The sequence below is a fragment of the Protopterus annectens genome, chromosome 5.part0, assembly GCF_019279795.1.
Source record: "Protopterus annectens isolate FY-2018-M chromosome 5.part0, PAN1.0, whole genome shotgun sequence".
Taxonomy (NCBI): Eukaryota; Metazoa; Chordata; order Ceratodontiformes; family Protopteridae; genus Protopterus; species Protopterus annectens.
The window spans coordinates 1,435,094,385-1,435,111,802 of record NC_056735.1 but is presented as its reverse complement, the minus strand read 5'-3'; the positions used below and the strand labels follow the sequence as shown (position 1 = coordinate 1,435,111,802).

Sequence of the window (17,418 nt, the reverse complement as noted above, 5' to 3'; positions counted from 1 at the left end):
AATGAATTACTTCTGAAATATTTAATATAACAACTTTGGAAATATCTTGGAACCTCATGTCATAGAAGTTAGGATGTGTGTTATTTTTATATTCCACTGACTTATTGTTACTATTATTATTATTATTATTATTATAATTATTGTTATTCTATAAATTCATTTGTTTTAACTGAATTATTTTTGTTTTATGTTTTCATTTAAATTCATATGCATTCTAGTACAGTCTATTGTTCTATTTACTAATGTTCTAATTGATGAACTATTTAAGTGCTTTACTGTGTTTAAAACTTTTGAACCTTGAATACATATGCCGAGGCATTAGTTTATTTCTGTTTTTTTTTTACACATTATTACTGGTTTCTAATAAAGTTGCTTTTTGTGCCAAATAATGTTTTTCTAAATTTTGGAGTGTGGAAGAGTTTATATTTGGCAACAATCATGAAAGTTGTGTTTGTAATATTGGTCATACCATACAGCTTCCTGCACAGAACCAAAGCACTCTCCACTACCTTGCCTATCTGCATACTACCTTTCAAGCATCTTCCCACCTTTTACCGGACCTCTTTCTCTCCATTTCTCATAACACCCCTTTCATTAATATACCACACAGCCATCATCTTACGAAACCTTCACCTTCTTCTACCCACCATCTAAACTCTCACCATCATAACTCACAATGACTAAGTAAGACAATTGCTGCTGTTTTTTGTACTCACTACACTAGCTCACCTCACTAACTACCATAATGTTCCCACGTCATATCCCAGCTCATTCACAAACACACATACATTACATCACAAAGCTCTCTTTCACTCCCTGTCAATATCGGCTTATCTGTACCAATGTACATGCTCAGATCTATAGATTTATTAAAGTTAAGAAAAGCACTTTATCAGCAGTACAGAAAATCAGATAAAAATACAAATGGCACCATACCTCTACTCACCCCACTTCCATCCTGAAACTTAGTGGAGATATTCACCCTCATGCCAGATCTACACATCAACTACCCACCATGACCAACCCATTACTTTCAAATGCTCCAAACACAATGTTTTGATGAGGTAATGAAGTTAACCTCATTCATTTCAACATTAACCTCAGAAGCATCTGCAAGAAAAGTCATGATATCCATGCATGTCTAGATTTTTACACCCTAGACATTCTAATCGCCAGTGAAAACCAACTAAAACAAGAGGCAACTGGCAACAAAATTATTCCCCCAGTTTTCACGGATTCCTATCATATGATAGAAACCTCATTTGACTGAAACTCATTAGACTGAGACCATAAGACTGAAATTTCAAAAAATTTCAAAAGACTGAAAAGTCACCTGACTGAAACCCATAATACTTAATTTCAACATACTAAATTTTAAACTGGACCATATAAAACCAGACTAGGTGGGGGCCTATGCCCTCCACACTCCCCAATGTGGGGGGGGGGTTGTGCTGCTCACACCCCCCCAACTATATATATATATATATATATATATATATATATATATATATATACTAACTCCAGGATCACACTACAGCGGGGAAAATGGCATAGTAGTGGCAGCATGTAGACTACTGTAAGGTATGTGAGCAGTATATGCCCTTTTCCCCATTGTAGTGCAATCTTGGAGTTAGTATATATAGTTGGGGGGAGGGGGGTGGGTGTCATAGCCTCCCACCTAGTCTGGTTTTATATGGTCCAGTTTACAATTTAGTATGTTGAAATTCAGTATTATGGGTTTCAGTCTTATGAGTTTCAGTCAAGTGACTTTACAGTCTTTTGAAATTTCAGTCTTATGGTTTCAGTCAAACGCGTTTCAGTCAAATGAGGTTTCTATTATATGATAAGGATCTATTTTAACATACTCAAAATGGACAGAAATCTTAAAAGAGTAGGTGATACTGCTATTATTTTTAAAAGCAACTAAGAAATAACTCCATCCCATCTAAATATCCCCAAATTAAGTAATGCCGACCTTCTAATTGCATATCTCAAAATCACCCCAGAAAGTCTATATGTATCTCAGCAGTATACATCCCACCAAGCAACAACATTACCACAGCCAAAAATATTCTAAACTGGATATTTGACAACATCCCCCAGGAAACCTTCATCTTAGTTGACCTAAATATAGACTGGTAATCCATAAAGAACATCAACTCCAAGAACTCTATTCACCTATTTGGCTTCACCCAACTAATAAGCTCCACCACCAGAATTAACAAAAGCACTAAAAGGCAGTCCACACCAAACTGGATATTGACAAACAAACCTCATAATATAAAATCCTCTGGTTGCTTACCAGATACTATGTGACCACCTACCAGCCAGTGTAATAGGACAACAACATGGTTCACCCAACAAATAATGTATAAGTAAGTATGGAATGTAACCAAATTTGACATAGACACATTTATTATAGTCCTGTCCCACTACAACTGGGATGTGTTAAGATAATGACCGTAAATGAAGCAGTTACTCACTTCGGTTACACATTTCTAAAAATGCTAAATGATTTAGCTCCAGTTAGGACAAGAAGGATACAATCTGAGACAGAGCCATGGCTGACAAAGGAGACCAAACAGATCATGCTGCAAAGAGATAAAGCATGGAAAGAATGGTGTAAGGATAAAACACAACATGCCTACAAAAATGTTAGATATCTCAGAAACCGTAACAAGATCCTTGTTAAATCTGACAAGAAATCATACTACAGTAATCAACAAAAAAAGCACCAAAACAACACCAAGCTTTTTGGTCCTCAGTAAATAAACTACTACATCCCAGCCATACCACTACACCATGTCCTTCTACTTCAAACAACAAAGAGTCCAGTTCTACTTAGTTCAGCACTCATTTTATTCAGTCAGTGTTATCATTAATCAGTAACCACCTCACTTCACCCATCCAACTTCTATCTGTTCATGACACTATCCTTTTGTTTTCAGCCCTTCCCAATATCAACCATAAAAAATTACCAGCTATATTAACAGCATAAACCTCAGCTGTCAATAATTTTCTGAATGATTTCCTCAAAGTAGGTGCAGAAGGACTAGCCTTCCCTGTCTCCATTCTAATCAACCAGTAAATAACTGAAAACTATGTCCCCATCCACCTGGAAAAATATATTATTATACCCTTTCATAAAGAAGGCACTTCAACAGAGTTAACAAATTATAGATGTAATGTTCTACTATCAGCCCTATCAAAAATCCTTGAGAAATGTATTTACCCTCAGCTTATGAAAACATATAACTAAACATAACCTCCTCTCCAACACCCAGCACATTTTTAGGCCCAACCATAGTACTACTACTACCGCCCTCCTCTACTTCACCATCATAGTAAACCAATACAGAAATGAGGGCAGCCTTGTTTCTTCACTTTTCCTTGACCTTTCCAAAGCATTTGACACAGTGTCCCACCAAAAGCTTCATTAGCAGGCAACTAAATGATAACAAAACCATTCAGCATTTCCACCAGTCTCTATTGGTGTTTCCCCTTCTGTTTAATATTTTTCAGAAATACATTTCATACTGCTACAACATTTACCACTCTTGTATAATATGCCGATGATTCAACCCTTATCTGCTCTGCCCCATCCATAACAAAATTACACAAAATCACTCAAAAATCTTTCACTGACATTGCAATATGGCTAAAACATTCAAACTTGCTGCTAATGCCAAAAAAAAAAGTTGTGCTATTTACTCCAAAACAATATCTTAACCAGAAACACACATTTCATATCACCTCAAGTAATAACACAAAAATAGAAACCATAAGCCAAACTAAACTACTCTGAGTCATAATAGATGACAACCTCAAATTTGATCACCACACACATTATTCTATCAAGAAAACTCACCAACAACCTGACTTCCTCAATAGGGCCAAACACCACCTGACAGATTAAGCAAGGGCCACCTTAGCAGTAACATACCCCTTTCCTTCCTTCTCTGTTATATGCTTCCCATATTCTTACAAATAGCAAAACTACATTTAAAACTAAACTAGCCTTCTGTTATTATAAAAATAGCTACAGTTTTAACTAACTAACCTTATAAAACACACCACTGCCCTGCGTTAAAACAATTAAACTAGCTTGGACTCTCATACCAGTTGATATACTCACAACTAATCATTGCCCACAACCTGTTGTACTCTACAGACAAATGCCCAGCATTAAAAAATACTCTGTACTATTCACCCACTAGAGACCTTTGCTCTAGCAATACATTTTTCTATGTATCAGTAAGACATTCTACACTGCTGGGGACTTTCTCTACTCTCAATATGTGTCAAAACTCTGGAATGAAATCATCACATAATTAAAACAGAAAACCTAACTAGTTTCAAAACATTACTTAAACAGCGCCTATGTCAAAGATGGCTGTGTTCTTCCTGCTCACCTGGCTAGCTTTACTCAGATTACTTTTCTCCAACTCTTACAGCCACTTTGCCTCCCAGTCTTTGTGTACCTTATAGCTCCTCCTCTTACTGCACCTGTTTCCTAAACTCTTACTTTTCCTTCTTCTCTCACATCCTGTCACCAACTAACGTTTCTCTTCTCCTCTCCATTTATCTTACTGTTTCTTTCCATAACTTCTACTTTCATATCTCTCCTATCAATTTTTAAGCTACTTTCTACTCGTCTGTCTGTAAATTATTACTAAACTCAAAAACACCCCAGTCTGATCTTTTCCCTGCAGCCATCATGCTATAAATGCATTAACTGTTATTGTATATTATTTCTCTATTCCATAATTGGCCAATTTGTTTTAATTTCCCTCTTGCTTTCCTGTTAAAATGCTATGTTCATGTAAGAAATATTTAAAAATATTTAAAAATCATGTAAATAAGCTCATGTATAGATGTTTTTACCTTACAATTATAAACATAGGTGGCAGGGCTAGCCACCTGTTGGTGAAAACCTTGTCTCTAGATGATTGTTGAAGTGACACCTTGACCTCAGGGTCAAAAATGGGAAAAAGGGGTTGTGGATGGATGGATGGATGGATGGATGGATGGATGGATGGATGGATGGATGAATGGATGTGTAACTTAAATGTGAGGTTTTTCTTCCTGGGCCTTAGCTGAAAATGGGTTTTACCCTGTCAGACTTTTCCCAGTTAACAAAAACAAAGAAAGAAAGAAATAAGTACCTGATCAATTGCCTAATAATAACCTATACAAATATGAACCTAGTTTGGTGGGGACAGGGACAAAAATGAAAAACACCTGTACTGGTTGTGCAAAAGGTATCTTTTCCTGAGGCCTTCCTTTTAATGTGCTATGTATATCATAAGGGAAACATTACTTTCACCATATCAAAAATGCAAAAACTAGTCCATTACTGCTTGCTCTTTTTTGGCCTAAGTTCTGTCATGTTCAAAGACTCCAGCTGATGTTTCTGCATGGGTTCACTAAGATCACAGACACCCGACTCTGTTTTCTTCCATCAAGTATTCTGAAATGTTGCTTGCAGATCCTATATCCTTAAATTTTCATCTCATGGGTCACCTGCTAGCTCACTTACTCCGTCTTTCCTTCAAGATCTCCTTAGAATGATGCAATACAGGCCTTGATTCCAAGTGATATAATTACAGGACCTGCAGAAAGGTGAATATATTCAAAGTCATCTCACAGCCATTTGGAATAAGGGAGAATCAAAGAAACCCAAAATGACATATAGTATATGTACCATATACCTGTAAATCCATATTCTCAGCTCTAGTCTCTTTCACAGAAGAGCGCTCCACATATACTGTAATAGCTTATGCACTCATAAACTATCTGTACTATCTGCTAGCAAATCCAGATTCTCATTTATAGAGTCCTTCACAGCAGCCCAGTTGCTGCACACTATTAAAGCTTAAGCACTCATACAGGTCACATAGTTTGTCTTCTCAGAGGCCAGATAGTTGAACAACAGGAACTCTGTCTCTGTCTTTGCTAATATTTCTTCCAGTCAGTGTGAAAAACACCATTCATCTCCATTGAAATGAACAAAGGCCCAGTGGGATTACCCTCAACAACAAAATGAAAAATAAATCAATAACTAAATTGTTATAGTATTTAAAAGACACAAAGCATATTCTTCAAAAGAACAGATGTTTGCATACCAGAAATATGCATTATTGTGGGACACAATTACATTTCCAATCTTCTTCTACTCTCATATCTCAAAGTTTGCGTCAGCAGATAGATACGTTGATGTACTGTCTTGTTGTCTACTCTGTGTTATTCAGAGTGCACATGGATTTTTTTTTCAGAATACAGAAATTGCTTATGAGATCAAAATATATATTTTGCTTGCACTCCTCACTGGAAAGCTATTACCCTTACTTGCAGGTAGGATGCAAGAACGGAAATGTCTGTAATGTGTTTTCCATACAGTAGCTGACAGCTGCAAGTCATACTCACATCTTGAAAAAGAAACACATTTATTTTATGCACTTAAACTAAACCCGGCCCACAACCATTTAATATGTGGGAGAGAAAAATACTATGAAAATTATCATACGGTGTAAACAAGCACTACACATCTGAGCATTATAAGGATTTACTGTTAAAAATGGTGTCATCATTTCAACTTAACTTTCAGAAATGTTTTCATAATGATACTGCCCACATAGGGACAGCTTTTAAAAGAAAGAAATAAAAAAAGTAATATTAATAATAATAATTATAATAATAATAAGTTGAACAAATCTTTTTTGTTGGATTAAAAAGAGGGGGAAATATTCTCCTGACTGTTGTCAATAGAGCTGTTAATTGCTAATTGACAGCCTACATGTTGCAAAAGCAGAAGCTGTCTGTAGATAACTTGACAGTCCTTTATAAATGAATTAATTTAGAAGCACTGCATTTGCATAAAAGTCTAGGTCTCATTTTCGCAGCTGTTGGCTCTGTCAGCTTGATGGTTGCATCTCAAACTCATTTGAACAGAAGCTGTAGGATGCATACTTTTCAACTAAAAATATCCTGCTCTGATAAGAAAATTGCTAGGTGCAGAACAGCCCTGTTATGTGCCTCTCTCATTATTCCTGCTTTTCAGTAGAGGAAGCTTTTGTATGGTGGTTTGAAAAAAGCACTTTGAATTGATTAAGCAGTTTTGTAAAATGCTTTTACTAAAATGAATAGCTGAGTTGTGTGCATTTTTAAATCTTAATGTGCAGTGTGTTGGTACAGTTGTATTACAATTTAAATAAATCATAAGACAAATGTTAAGATTTGAACATCAGTCTCCTTTCAGGGTACACACAAAGCACCATTGCACTGTATGCGTGTGCGTGTGTGTGTGTGTGTGTGTGTGTGTGTGTGTGTGTGTGTGTGTGTGTGTGTGTGTGTGTGTGTGTATGTGTATATATACATATAAAGCATCATAGCTGTGTGTGTGGGGGGGGGGTGCATGCATGATTCTTGTGTGAAATGTGTATGTGTTGTGCATTGCCATATGTAAAGTTATACCTGGTGTGTTTAAGTCCTTTTAAGCAAAAGCTCTGCCTGAACTAATTTTATTATTTCTTACAGGCCTTCATGTCCATGTTCCAGATTTTAACACAGGAAGGATGGGTGGATGTTATGGATCAAACACTTATTGCTGTGGGACACATGTGGGCACCAGTAGTTGCAATATATTTTATCCTCTATCATCTGTTTGCTACTTTGGTAAGTATTGTGTTGTGGAGTGGGAATTGTTACATTTACATTCCAACACATAATAATTTGCAGTAGTTATGACTTTTGATACTGAAGATATCCAAACAAAGAGGTGATACTAATCTTCTGAAGCATTTTAATAAATGGATGTTTGGTATCATGTAGTGGATATCACATTTTCTACAGCAGTCTGGGTTTCTTCTTGTAGAGTAGCATATGATGTTGACTGGTCTCTCACTTCTAGAAACAGATGAAAACGAATGCACATACCATTAATATAACTGATAACAGAATTATATCCCGTTTGCTGTAGGACTGGTTTGTGCAATAACGTATTTCATCATACCTGTAATTACAAGAAAGAAAGAACCACATGCACTTTTTCTGAATAAAATATGCAGAGTGCATCCCTCCACAAAAATAAATAAATACATTTATACATACATGAATAACATTCCACCAAAAATAGACAATGAAGTTTGTCTGAACTAAAAAAAGTTATGCCTACTTATTACATATATATAGTGTTTTTTGTTCTCTGAAATTACTGTTTTTTGAGAGGTGCAAGCTTCATACCGCCTGCTACTGAGTATTACCACCACAGAGGTAGTCATCATCTGGAGAAAAGTCAAAAACTGTTTTTGCACCAAAAAGTAATGTTATTGCCTTTTTTCATCACCTACTAAGAAAATCACATTTCCAGACAGTCTTTACTTATATCCAGTTCAGATTCTTGTGTTTCAGAAAACTCCATCACTCACATCAAATTACGAAAAAGGAAGCTATAGAATTACACCTAATAGATCATCTTGTGGCACACAACTTTCCTTGCGTAAATACATTTTGCAACTTTTACAAAACTGTAATGCTTCTAAAGACTTTGAGGAACCATAAAAATACCATATATAAGTCACTGCTGAGAAAATGCAAAAGCATACATTACATGTTGACTTTTTCAAGTTTTCCCTTGATGTTCTATTAATACAATTACTGAAATTACAGATATGGGTGAAGGTGGTGTCAAAATTAACAGTATTTACCATCATATTTACACATTATTTAACAGAAAGTATGTATGAATTGCAGATGTGGATTTTAAAATATGTGAAATACATTGTGGGACTATATTTTCATAGAATTGGAAGCTGGCAAGGACTATATTTTCATAGAGCTGGCAATTGGTAAAAAATAGGAGCAAATAGCCCATGAATTAGAACACTGGCAATCATTTGAGCTAGTCAGGCATTACCTGTACAGCTGACTTTTTTTTTAATAAAGGGTAGCTAGCTTCATTCCTCATGTTTGAGAGCAAGAGGCACTAACTAGATGGAGCTGTTGAGAAGCAGCTGTTGTCTTTCAAGTTTGTTTCCAAGGGATAAACCAGAGCTTGGTCTGCCTGGGGTTAAGCCCCTGACGCCTGTAGACGTAATGCAGCAACTACTCATTCTGACAGACAGGCAGTTGGCTGCAGGTGAACAGTAGTTCTGCTAACAAATTTTGAGTGTAGTGCAAACAAGTTGTAGTGGTGGAAGTTGTAATGGTACAGAGTTAGGAAGCCTTCTTAAAGAGAGGCAGTGGTGCTTGTAGTTATTTAAAAGTGACATGAAGCTACATAGTTTGTTGACAGTTATCAGGAGTGTGTAAGTGTTTATACTCAAGTTTAAAGAAATGATAGGTAGGGAATAATGTAGCTTACAGAAATGAACATTAGATGCAGGGCCACACCTTGATTTCAAAAATGAACAAATTAAATATTCTATAACAGGCTTTAACCTAATTAAGTGGGTAATGTAAGTGATATCAATGTAATAGTAAAATGCAAAAATGGAGTTAAACCAAAGATATTTTGATGCCGGTTCAGCTATGAAACAACAACTTCCTGAAAGTCAGCTTTCCAAAAGAATGAAAAATGCCCAATATCCAGAAAGGTGAAAAACGTCTTTCTTCTTGTTTTATGCATAGGGGCAAGCCCCTCCCCTCAGACTTATATATATCAACTTCATAAATGTAACAACTCGAAGAAAGGAGAAATCTCCCTAAAGAAGTGAATTATTGCAGGCAGACATTTAGAAATCACACCAGCAATGATTTCCTCTGGGAAAAGTGTTGGGCATTGTGACATTTGTCTTTTTTTTTTTTTTTTTTTGCAGACTATTGACACTTGAGTAATTTCACCTTGAGCATGTGTAGGGAAGCCTTTGATGACTGTCTTGGGCCTGTAAAATGGTATTATTTTGGAGATTATACAGCTGTAATTGCACTGATTTGAGTTCTTGAGCTGTTCCAAATAGCGTACTGGTTGATTTGGAAACACTTATTGAAAGGTGATTACTGTAAAACAATTTCCAAATTTTCATGTTTTAATATTTCCTAAGACATCAGTTTATCATGGACAAGACAAGATGAGCTACAAATTTATAGCATGCTACAGACAACTCCTTCATATCTCTAGATGATAAAGGTAGATTCAATTCATGATAGTTGTAGAAGAAACTCCTAAGTAATAACTCCATAATCTTAGTTTACTTCAACCACCCAGCCATAGACTATAACATCTATGTCTGTAACGCATGGTATGTCCAAAGATTTCTGGATTTGATGAATAGGACTTCCCTGTTCCAAATAGTTAACTCACTAGCGGCCAAAATTTTCTAAATCTAACTAATGCTGCCTTTACCTCTTCCATTCCCCTAGTCCCTCATTTTCCAGTTAAACTGGCCAACTGATATTTAATCTTGAAAGCACCATCCATACTAATAACCAGTATTTCCATATTTAAAAAACTTCAGAAGGGTGAACCTTCTACAGTTATATAACAGAATCTTTAAATTTCCCCATGACTCTGGACAGTTGGGGGTGGTTCGCATTCAACAAATACTTAGTTATTTTAATGTTAAATTAGAAGAAACATCAGTTGACATAATCAAAATGAAAATTAACAAGCTGGAGAGAGATCTCTGTGATTACAACTCAAGGAGACTTTAAAAAAAAAAAACTGGCCAATCAGGATCATCTAGGAGGCAGCAGAATCACTTCCCGTAAGCGGAAGAGACAAGCTTCTTCAGCGGTTATGAATAGCACAGGAGAGTTGGAAGGTCAAGAAAGTGTTTATCCTCCTTTGCCACAACCTAAACAGCCAAATTATTGGAAATATAAATTTCGTGGCTCCGGGAAATATGGGGACAACAATAGGAATCGCAAAAGAGAATGCTTTGAAGGCAACAGAGATGGACAATTTTCTAAATATAACAGTAAGAAAACCAAATATTAACTTTGAAAGTACTTGTTGTTTAATTAGACAAACTGTTGCTAAAGAGTATGAAAATTTGATTGTTAATTTATCTGGTGTTGCTCTTACTGCTGCCAAATTATCAGTTTTGCAGTGTGGTTTGAAGTTTGTACCCACGGCTCTGGCAAGAAAACATTTTTTTTTGATTTTTCAGAAAGTTGTATTTATTAGATTTTTTTGAAACTAAGAATGATGTTTATAAGGGTATTTCACTTAATACATATGATGAAGATGTTGAATGTGATATGTTTTATTCTTGTAATTCATCAATTGACTCTGAGTATAATATTAATGCTTATTGTTTGTTAGACACTTCGATGGTTCCATATAAGAATAAGTTTATTCCTCCATTTTCACATGAAGGTATACAGCAGTTCTCGTTAATGGTTAATTATGCTGCGGAAGTTAGTTGACAGGAATTTTTTAAAGAAAACAATGACATATGTTATAATTTAACCAAAGAAGAATGGAAGGCATTACAAAATCTTAGTAGAATAAAGGATGTAGTTATTAAACCTTCAGACCAGTGTCAAAAGATTGTGGTTTTGTACCATACACAATACTTTAAAATGTGTATGGACCATTTATCAGATGAAAATATCTATAGAATAGCTAGTGATGAGGATGATTATAAAGCTATTAAAAGTTTTAAAGAATTAATAGAGAAAGGGTATAGGTTGGGCTACTTTACAAAACAAGATGTTGAAATGAAATGTAATGTAGAAGGTAGTTCTTTAGATAGATTTTACTGCCTACCAAAAATTCACAAATGTTTGGTTTCCCCTCCTAGCTGTCCAATAGTGGCAGCTGAAAAATATTTTTTATATAATATTGGAATAATGCTTCATTCTTATTTGTTACAGTATGTGGTAAAATTAGAATCTTATATTAAAGATTCTTTTGACTTTCTACAGAAAGTGAGGTTAATAGAACGTGATGAAAGTTTTTTTCTGGACTGCTATTGATGTAAAAAGCCTCCATACTAGTATTACACACATGGTGGTCTTAGAAGCTCTTAGGTTTTTTCTTGGTACAAGTCCAGTTAATAGTTATGTTATTTTAGTTTAACTAATATTTTTTTGAGTTTAACCAATGTATATATCAACAGATGCAAGGTACTGTCATGGGTGCATCTTTCGCACCCATTTAAGGCAATCTAGTTATGGGTTTATTTGAGGTTGAGTTTCTTTATAAGTTGAGATTTTTTTAGAGAATTTGTTGTTTTATACTATAGATTTATAGACGACTTGATTTTTTTATGTGAGGGTGATGAAAGTTTAGTTGGGTCTTTTGTGGAAGACCTTCAAAAGAATCGTTTTGGTTTACAGTTTGATGGATTACAGAAGGGTAAAGTTGTAACTTTTCTGGATTTGGAGTTGGAAATTAGTTACAATAGTATAAATACTAAAAGACACAGGAAGTTTGATGATGGATTGCATTTTTTAGATAGTAAGAGTTGTCATCCTTTACATGTACTGAATGCTGTACCGTATAATGAGTTGATAAGGGTGAGTAGGTTGTATAGTAGTTCAGAAGTACTTCAGCGTGAGATAGTACGTACATGTATTGTTTTTAAAGAGAGAGGTTATGGTGAAGAGTTGATTATGCAATCCTTGAAAAAGTTACTAGAGCCAGTTGAGGGGAAATGAACCTTGGTTAGTACAGTAAATTCTAAGTCAAAAAATTTCTGTAAGAAGTCATCCTGTAAGGAAGAGAAAAAGGTTTATTTTGTTACTTCTTATAATGTTTTTAGTCAGGAAATAGTTAATATTATTAAATAATAGTGTTAGAAATTTGTGTAATCATCCTTTAATATCTTCTAAAAGAAGCAGAAATGTTAAGGATATGGTTTTGCATAATTTATTTGTCTGCCCCAAGAATGTTCTTGTCAGGTCACTAGCTACTCTAAGAACAAGTGCATGTGGTAGGTGTTCAGTATGTAAATATGTAGTAAAAACTTTTGAAAAAATAAATGGGATGAAATATTATCCCTCATCACCTTACTACTAAGGGAGTAGTTTATGCATAGTCTTGGTCCTGTGGTCTCTTTTATATAGGGGAGACTAAAAGAATGTTTAAAGTGAGACTGCAGGAGCAATTAGAGATATTATAAATAAGAATTTTGATAATCCAGTGGCTCTTCATTTTTATCATATACATGAAGGGTTATATACAGATCTAAAAGCCTGTATTTTAGAATAAATTTGTGTGAGGGATACTGCTATATTAAAAAATATATTACTCTATAATGAAACTGTTTTTATTCCTAAATTTGATACATTGGTACCTAAGGGCTTGAATAAGGAATGTGACTGGAAAGCCCTTTTGTAATTGAAGTGTTTTGATTGATTGATTAATTAATTAATTAATGGTTGTAGTAAATTCCTTATTTAATGGAAGTATTTTTTTTTCTTTTTTTGTATTCCAAGAAGGCTGTGTTTGCTGAGGCGCTAGAGTATTTGTGTGTTATTAAATTTTAGAACTTATTTCATGTGCAGTTTGTATTTCACTAGTTTTGTGGTTATATATTGCTATTTTATCCTTGTCGTGTCTTAAGTAATATGTCCTATGCAGATTGCCTCAGGGCCCTATCCCTGTATTCTGTCTCCTGTAGGCTTTTGAGGGGAGATCTATGCCTGGCATACAGGACATTGTCAGACCCCACTCTGATGGACCTCCTGCATATCCACAAAACAAACAGTACCAGGATTACCCATTCTAAAGACTTAAATCTTGCCTGTGATATAAATAAGACCTGCTGGAGACATAGGTATTTATCCCAGAGACTTCCCCATCTATGGAATAAGCTCCCCATCAATGTGAAGCAGAGTTCCTTCCTAATCCAATTCAAGTGCAACTTGGACAATTGGATGGAAAACCGGAAATTCATCCCTGGTTTGGCACCAATGTCTCTGCTGCAGACAGGTAACCTGTAAATAGTTCATCTCCCAGACCCTTAGCAAGGGTATTAGAACTTGTCAGAGATTTGGCCTTTGTGGTCATTAGCCTATAAACACCTATGAACCTATGAACCTATACCTGGTATACAGAAAATATGCCCAAATTAAATGCTAAAAGTTTATTTTGGAAAAGAGGAGATCTGATGTTGTCATTTTCATTCATTCCTCAACTGTTGGATTCGGATCTGACCCTCAGAACTGACTGAGGCCCTGGGCCACTTCTTCCAGCTTGTGGAACACAGAAACTGTCGAGCTCTTCCCTTTACCCATAATGCTCCAATCACGTAGCATACCTAAGATCTCGTTTTCCACCTTAGCATATGGACATGGTTGCTGATAACTGTTGAGCTAGTGTGAGTTAGGATGATATTTTATATTGTACACTTTTTGCTCTTCCTCCCTTTTATAATACTTGTATTGTTAAAGATAAAATCTTATTCTCCTTTGTACTCTTTTTTTTTTTTTTTGAGTATTTCTTAAATATCATTGTTGATATTTCTTTCATACTTTTCAGTACCTCTGTTACTATTGTTGGTATTTTTCTGTTTCTTGCCCCTTCTTTTTTCTAGTATCTATATATGAGAAAAAAAATTCTTCTTAGTTGTTTTCCCTGTTGAGCTTTAACTATGTCTCAGAAACCCTCAGGTTTCAAAAGGTTTATGGCCTGCAGCCATAAAATTCTAAACTCAGATGCAAACTCTAAGTGTGTATATTGCTTAGACCCATCTTATCTTTATTCTGACTGTGATATAGGTAAAGCATTTAATTCACAGGCCTTGATAGATAGGGAATGTAAGTTAATTCTTAGTGAATTCTACCATCCAAACCTGCTTCAGCAGCTTCTGAGGCTCAAACCTCCAAAAGAGTTGATAAAAAATGAGATTATATCTCTAAATGATCAAGAAAAAAGATTTCCAGATCTATATACCTATATGGCACCGGTATCGGAACCCCCAGTCAAAATAGCAAAAATGTTGGTTCTGACCACTTCAGATCCAAGACCTAGATTGGAAAGTCTCCTCAGATCTGGTCACCTCAACTCCTGCCAGATCCAATCTCTTTTCAGCTTCCCCTCCCCCTTAGTGGAACAGTCACTGAGATGCCATTCAAGACCATCTTCCACAGCCTCATCCATTTAGTCTTCCAAAAGTCTTACAGAAGCTGATGAGGGCAGGATGATGAGGAAATTCCTCAGGATGCAGATTCAAATGGGAGTTCTGGATCCAACTGCTTTGGGTCTGGAGACCCTTGTCAGTACTACTCCACCATTGCTGGCTGCTTCTTCAATCTGACCTTTGGTTTCAGAGCCATTGGATCTGAAAATACTAGAGTCATCCACCTCGGATCTGAAGATGTTAGTGTCTTTAACTCTGATGGTGTCTCTGAGTGGTCTAGTCAGTAGCATCGGCACCTGTTCTGGGGTTTTGGAGTTCACGCTGAAGCTGTTGGAGACATCTCTGCCCCTTGGAGCTTCAGCACTAGATAGCTTGGCTCTGACACCTTACTCAAGTACTTTGCCTTTGGGGGTGGAGGGAGCTGGCGGTCTATAAGCATGCCTTATTGCATCCATCTGTGACCTTTTCTCTGAGGCATTCTGCATTTGAGGTAGTAGTGAGAGCTTTCTCAGTTCCCAGAGTTTGGACTTCTTTTCCATCTTTGACTCCAACTACCCAGTCCCATTCCACATCTTTGACTCCAACTACCCAGTCCCATTCCACTCTGCATCCAAAGCCTCAATCAGCTGTACCACTGGGATAACCAGCCCACACTAGTCTCCTGACAACCTAGCAGGGTATAGTAATCACTTCTGACACTTCTCTGCTGCATCCAACTGAAGAAGTTCCTAGAAAGAGGAAGTGTAAAAGGAAGCACTTAGAATCTCAGTAACAGCCTGTTACAGAGGATACTGACTTTGATGAAGGGAAAGGGTCCCCCAGATCACCACCCAATGACTTCTCATTTGGAGACATCTAAGAACTCCTAAAACAAAGTGGTGGTTGGTCCCCCCGATGATCTGTCCCAAGAGGAGTCAATGTTCCTGGAGGCCTTTGGCGCTGGCCCATCTACCTCCTGGGTGACTCTGCCCACTAATGGGCTCATTGATTTCATCTCTCAGTGGTGGTGTGGAAGGAGTCTGACATGATTCAGTCTGTCCCTAAGAGACCTTATAGGATCCTGGCACTATCTAAGGATAGAACATATTGAAGTACGTGAGTACCCATTGATGCCATGGTCATAGAGACAGCAACTATGAAGGAACTGGCAGAACAAAGTTCTTATTTCCACCTCCCTAACAGGGAGTCTAGGGCACTAGACAGATTTGGGAAGTGTGGCTATGCTTCAGTGACCTTTGTTCTTAGGTCACTGAATTACTTGGTACATTTTATGACACTTCAGAGGGATTTGATTAAAGTTCTTTCCAAATTCTTCTCTGGGACCACATCCTTCAAGGTAGATAGCACTATATCCTTGCAGCTGGCTACCCTTCAGTCCACTTCACATTCATCTCACATGCGGCAGTAGGTACCTCATGGGTGGTGGGTTCAGGCATTTCCATCAGAAGACATGCCTGGATGCACTTGAGTGACTTTGCAAAACCCTTCAAATCTTCCTTCATCAATGCCTCTTTTCACAGAAGTTTTTATTTGACTCCAAATTTAAAGACATGCTCTCTAGGTGTGAGCAGGAAGGAAAAACCCTGTCTGCTGTGGGCTTGTGTTTTTCAACCCCTCAACAGACCTTTAGTAAGAAGCAATGAGGGGGATGGAAAATGTGGTTCAAAAAATCCTAGCGTCCCTTCCACGATCCATGTGGAGACAGTTCTTCCAGGGGCAGAGGAGGGATTTCTAATGGAAGATGCTGTCCTCACAGCAAAGGTGGTCTGCATAACCAGGAATCTAGTGATAATTTCTCTGACAGATCCTACCAGCGCTCCAAAAAGGAGACCAGACTGTCCATTACTGGAGGCAGTCAGGGGTCATCTATCCCTGCACCAGAGAGCCTGGATAGAAACTACAAAAGATTCATGGTGTGGAGGTTAATATCCAGAGCTTATATAATACAGTTTTCCCATCCACCCGCACTGGTATCAAACAAAATCCCCAATATTCCACCCAATCAGGGGGAAGCAACAGCACTAAAAATAAAGACTCTATTAGAAAAAAAGAGTCATCCAAGAGGCCCCCGCAGCCCAGAAAGAGTCTGGAACTTATTTAGTGCAAAAGAAAACAGTAGACTAGAGACCAATCTTGGATCTCAGCAAACAAAATCAATCAGTTCAGTATACAAAGTTCTCGAAGATCATGGTTCAGTCCATTCTGACTTTTCTGTGCAAGGATAACTGGATGTGCTCAATAGATCTTCAGGATGTGTACCTCTTAACCTGTTAGTGCAAGAAACCTGGACAAAGCCTAAAACAGTGGGGGGACAAAGGCCTAAAAATAGGGACAGATTTAAATATTGCTCTTATAAACCTAAAATGTTGCTAGAATGCTTGGATTTGTG

General features: G+C 36.7%; 1 protein-coding gene across 5 annotated transcripts in view; it reads left to right on the top strand.

The window, feature by feature from the left end:
- The window catches only part of NALCN (sodium leak channel, non-selective), a 3,563,801-nt gene that overhangs the window by 2,374,367 nt on the left and 1,172,016 nt on the right, over positions 1-17,418 (top strand). For all 5 annotated transcript variants that reach the window (XM_044071239.1, XM_044071242.1, XM_044071240.1 and 2 more), the window contains exon 14: positions 7,537-7,674. In XM_044071239.1, coding sequence (XP_043927174.1) covers positions 7,537-7,674 — 138 coding nt within the window. The remainder of the gene's footprint in view (positions 1-7,536; positions 7,675-17,418) is intronic.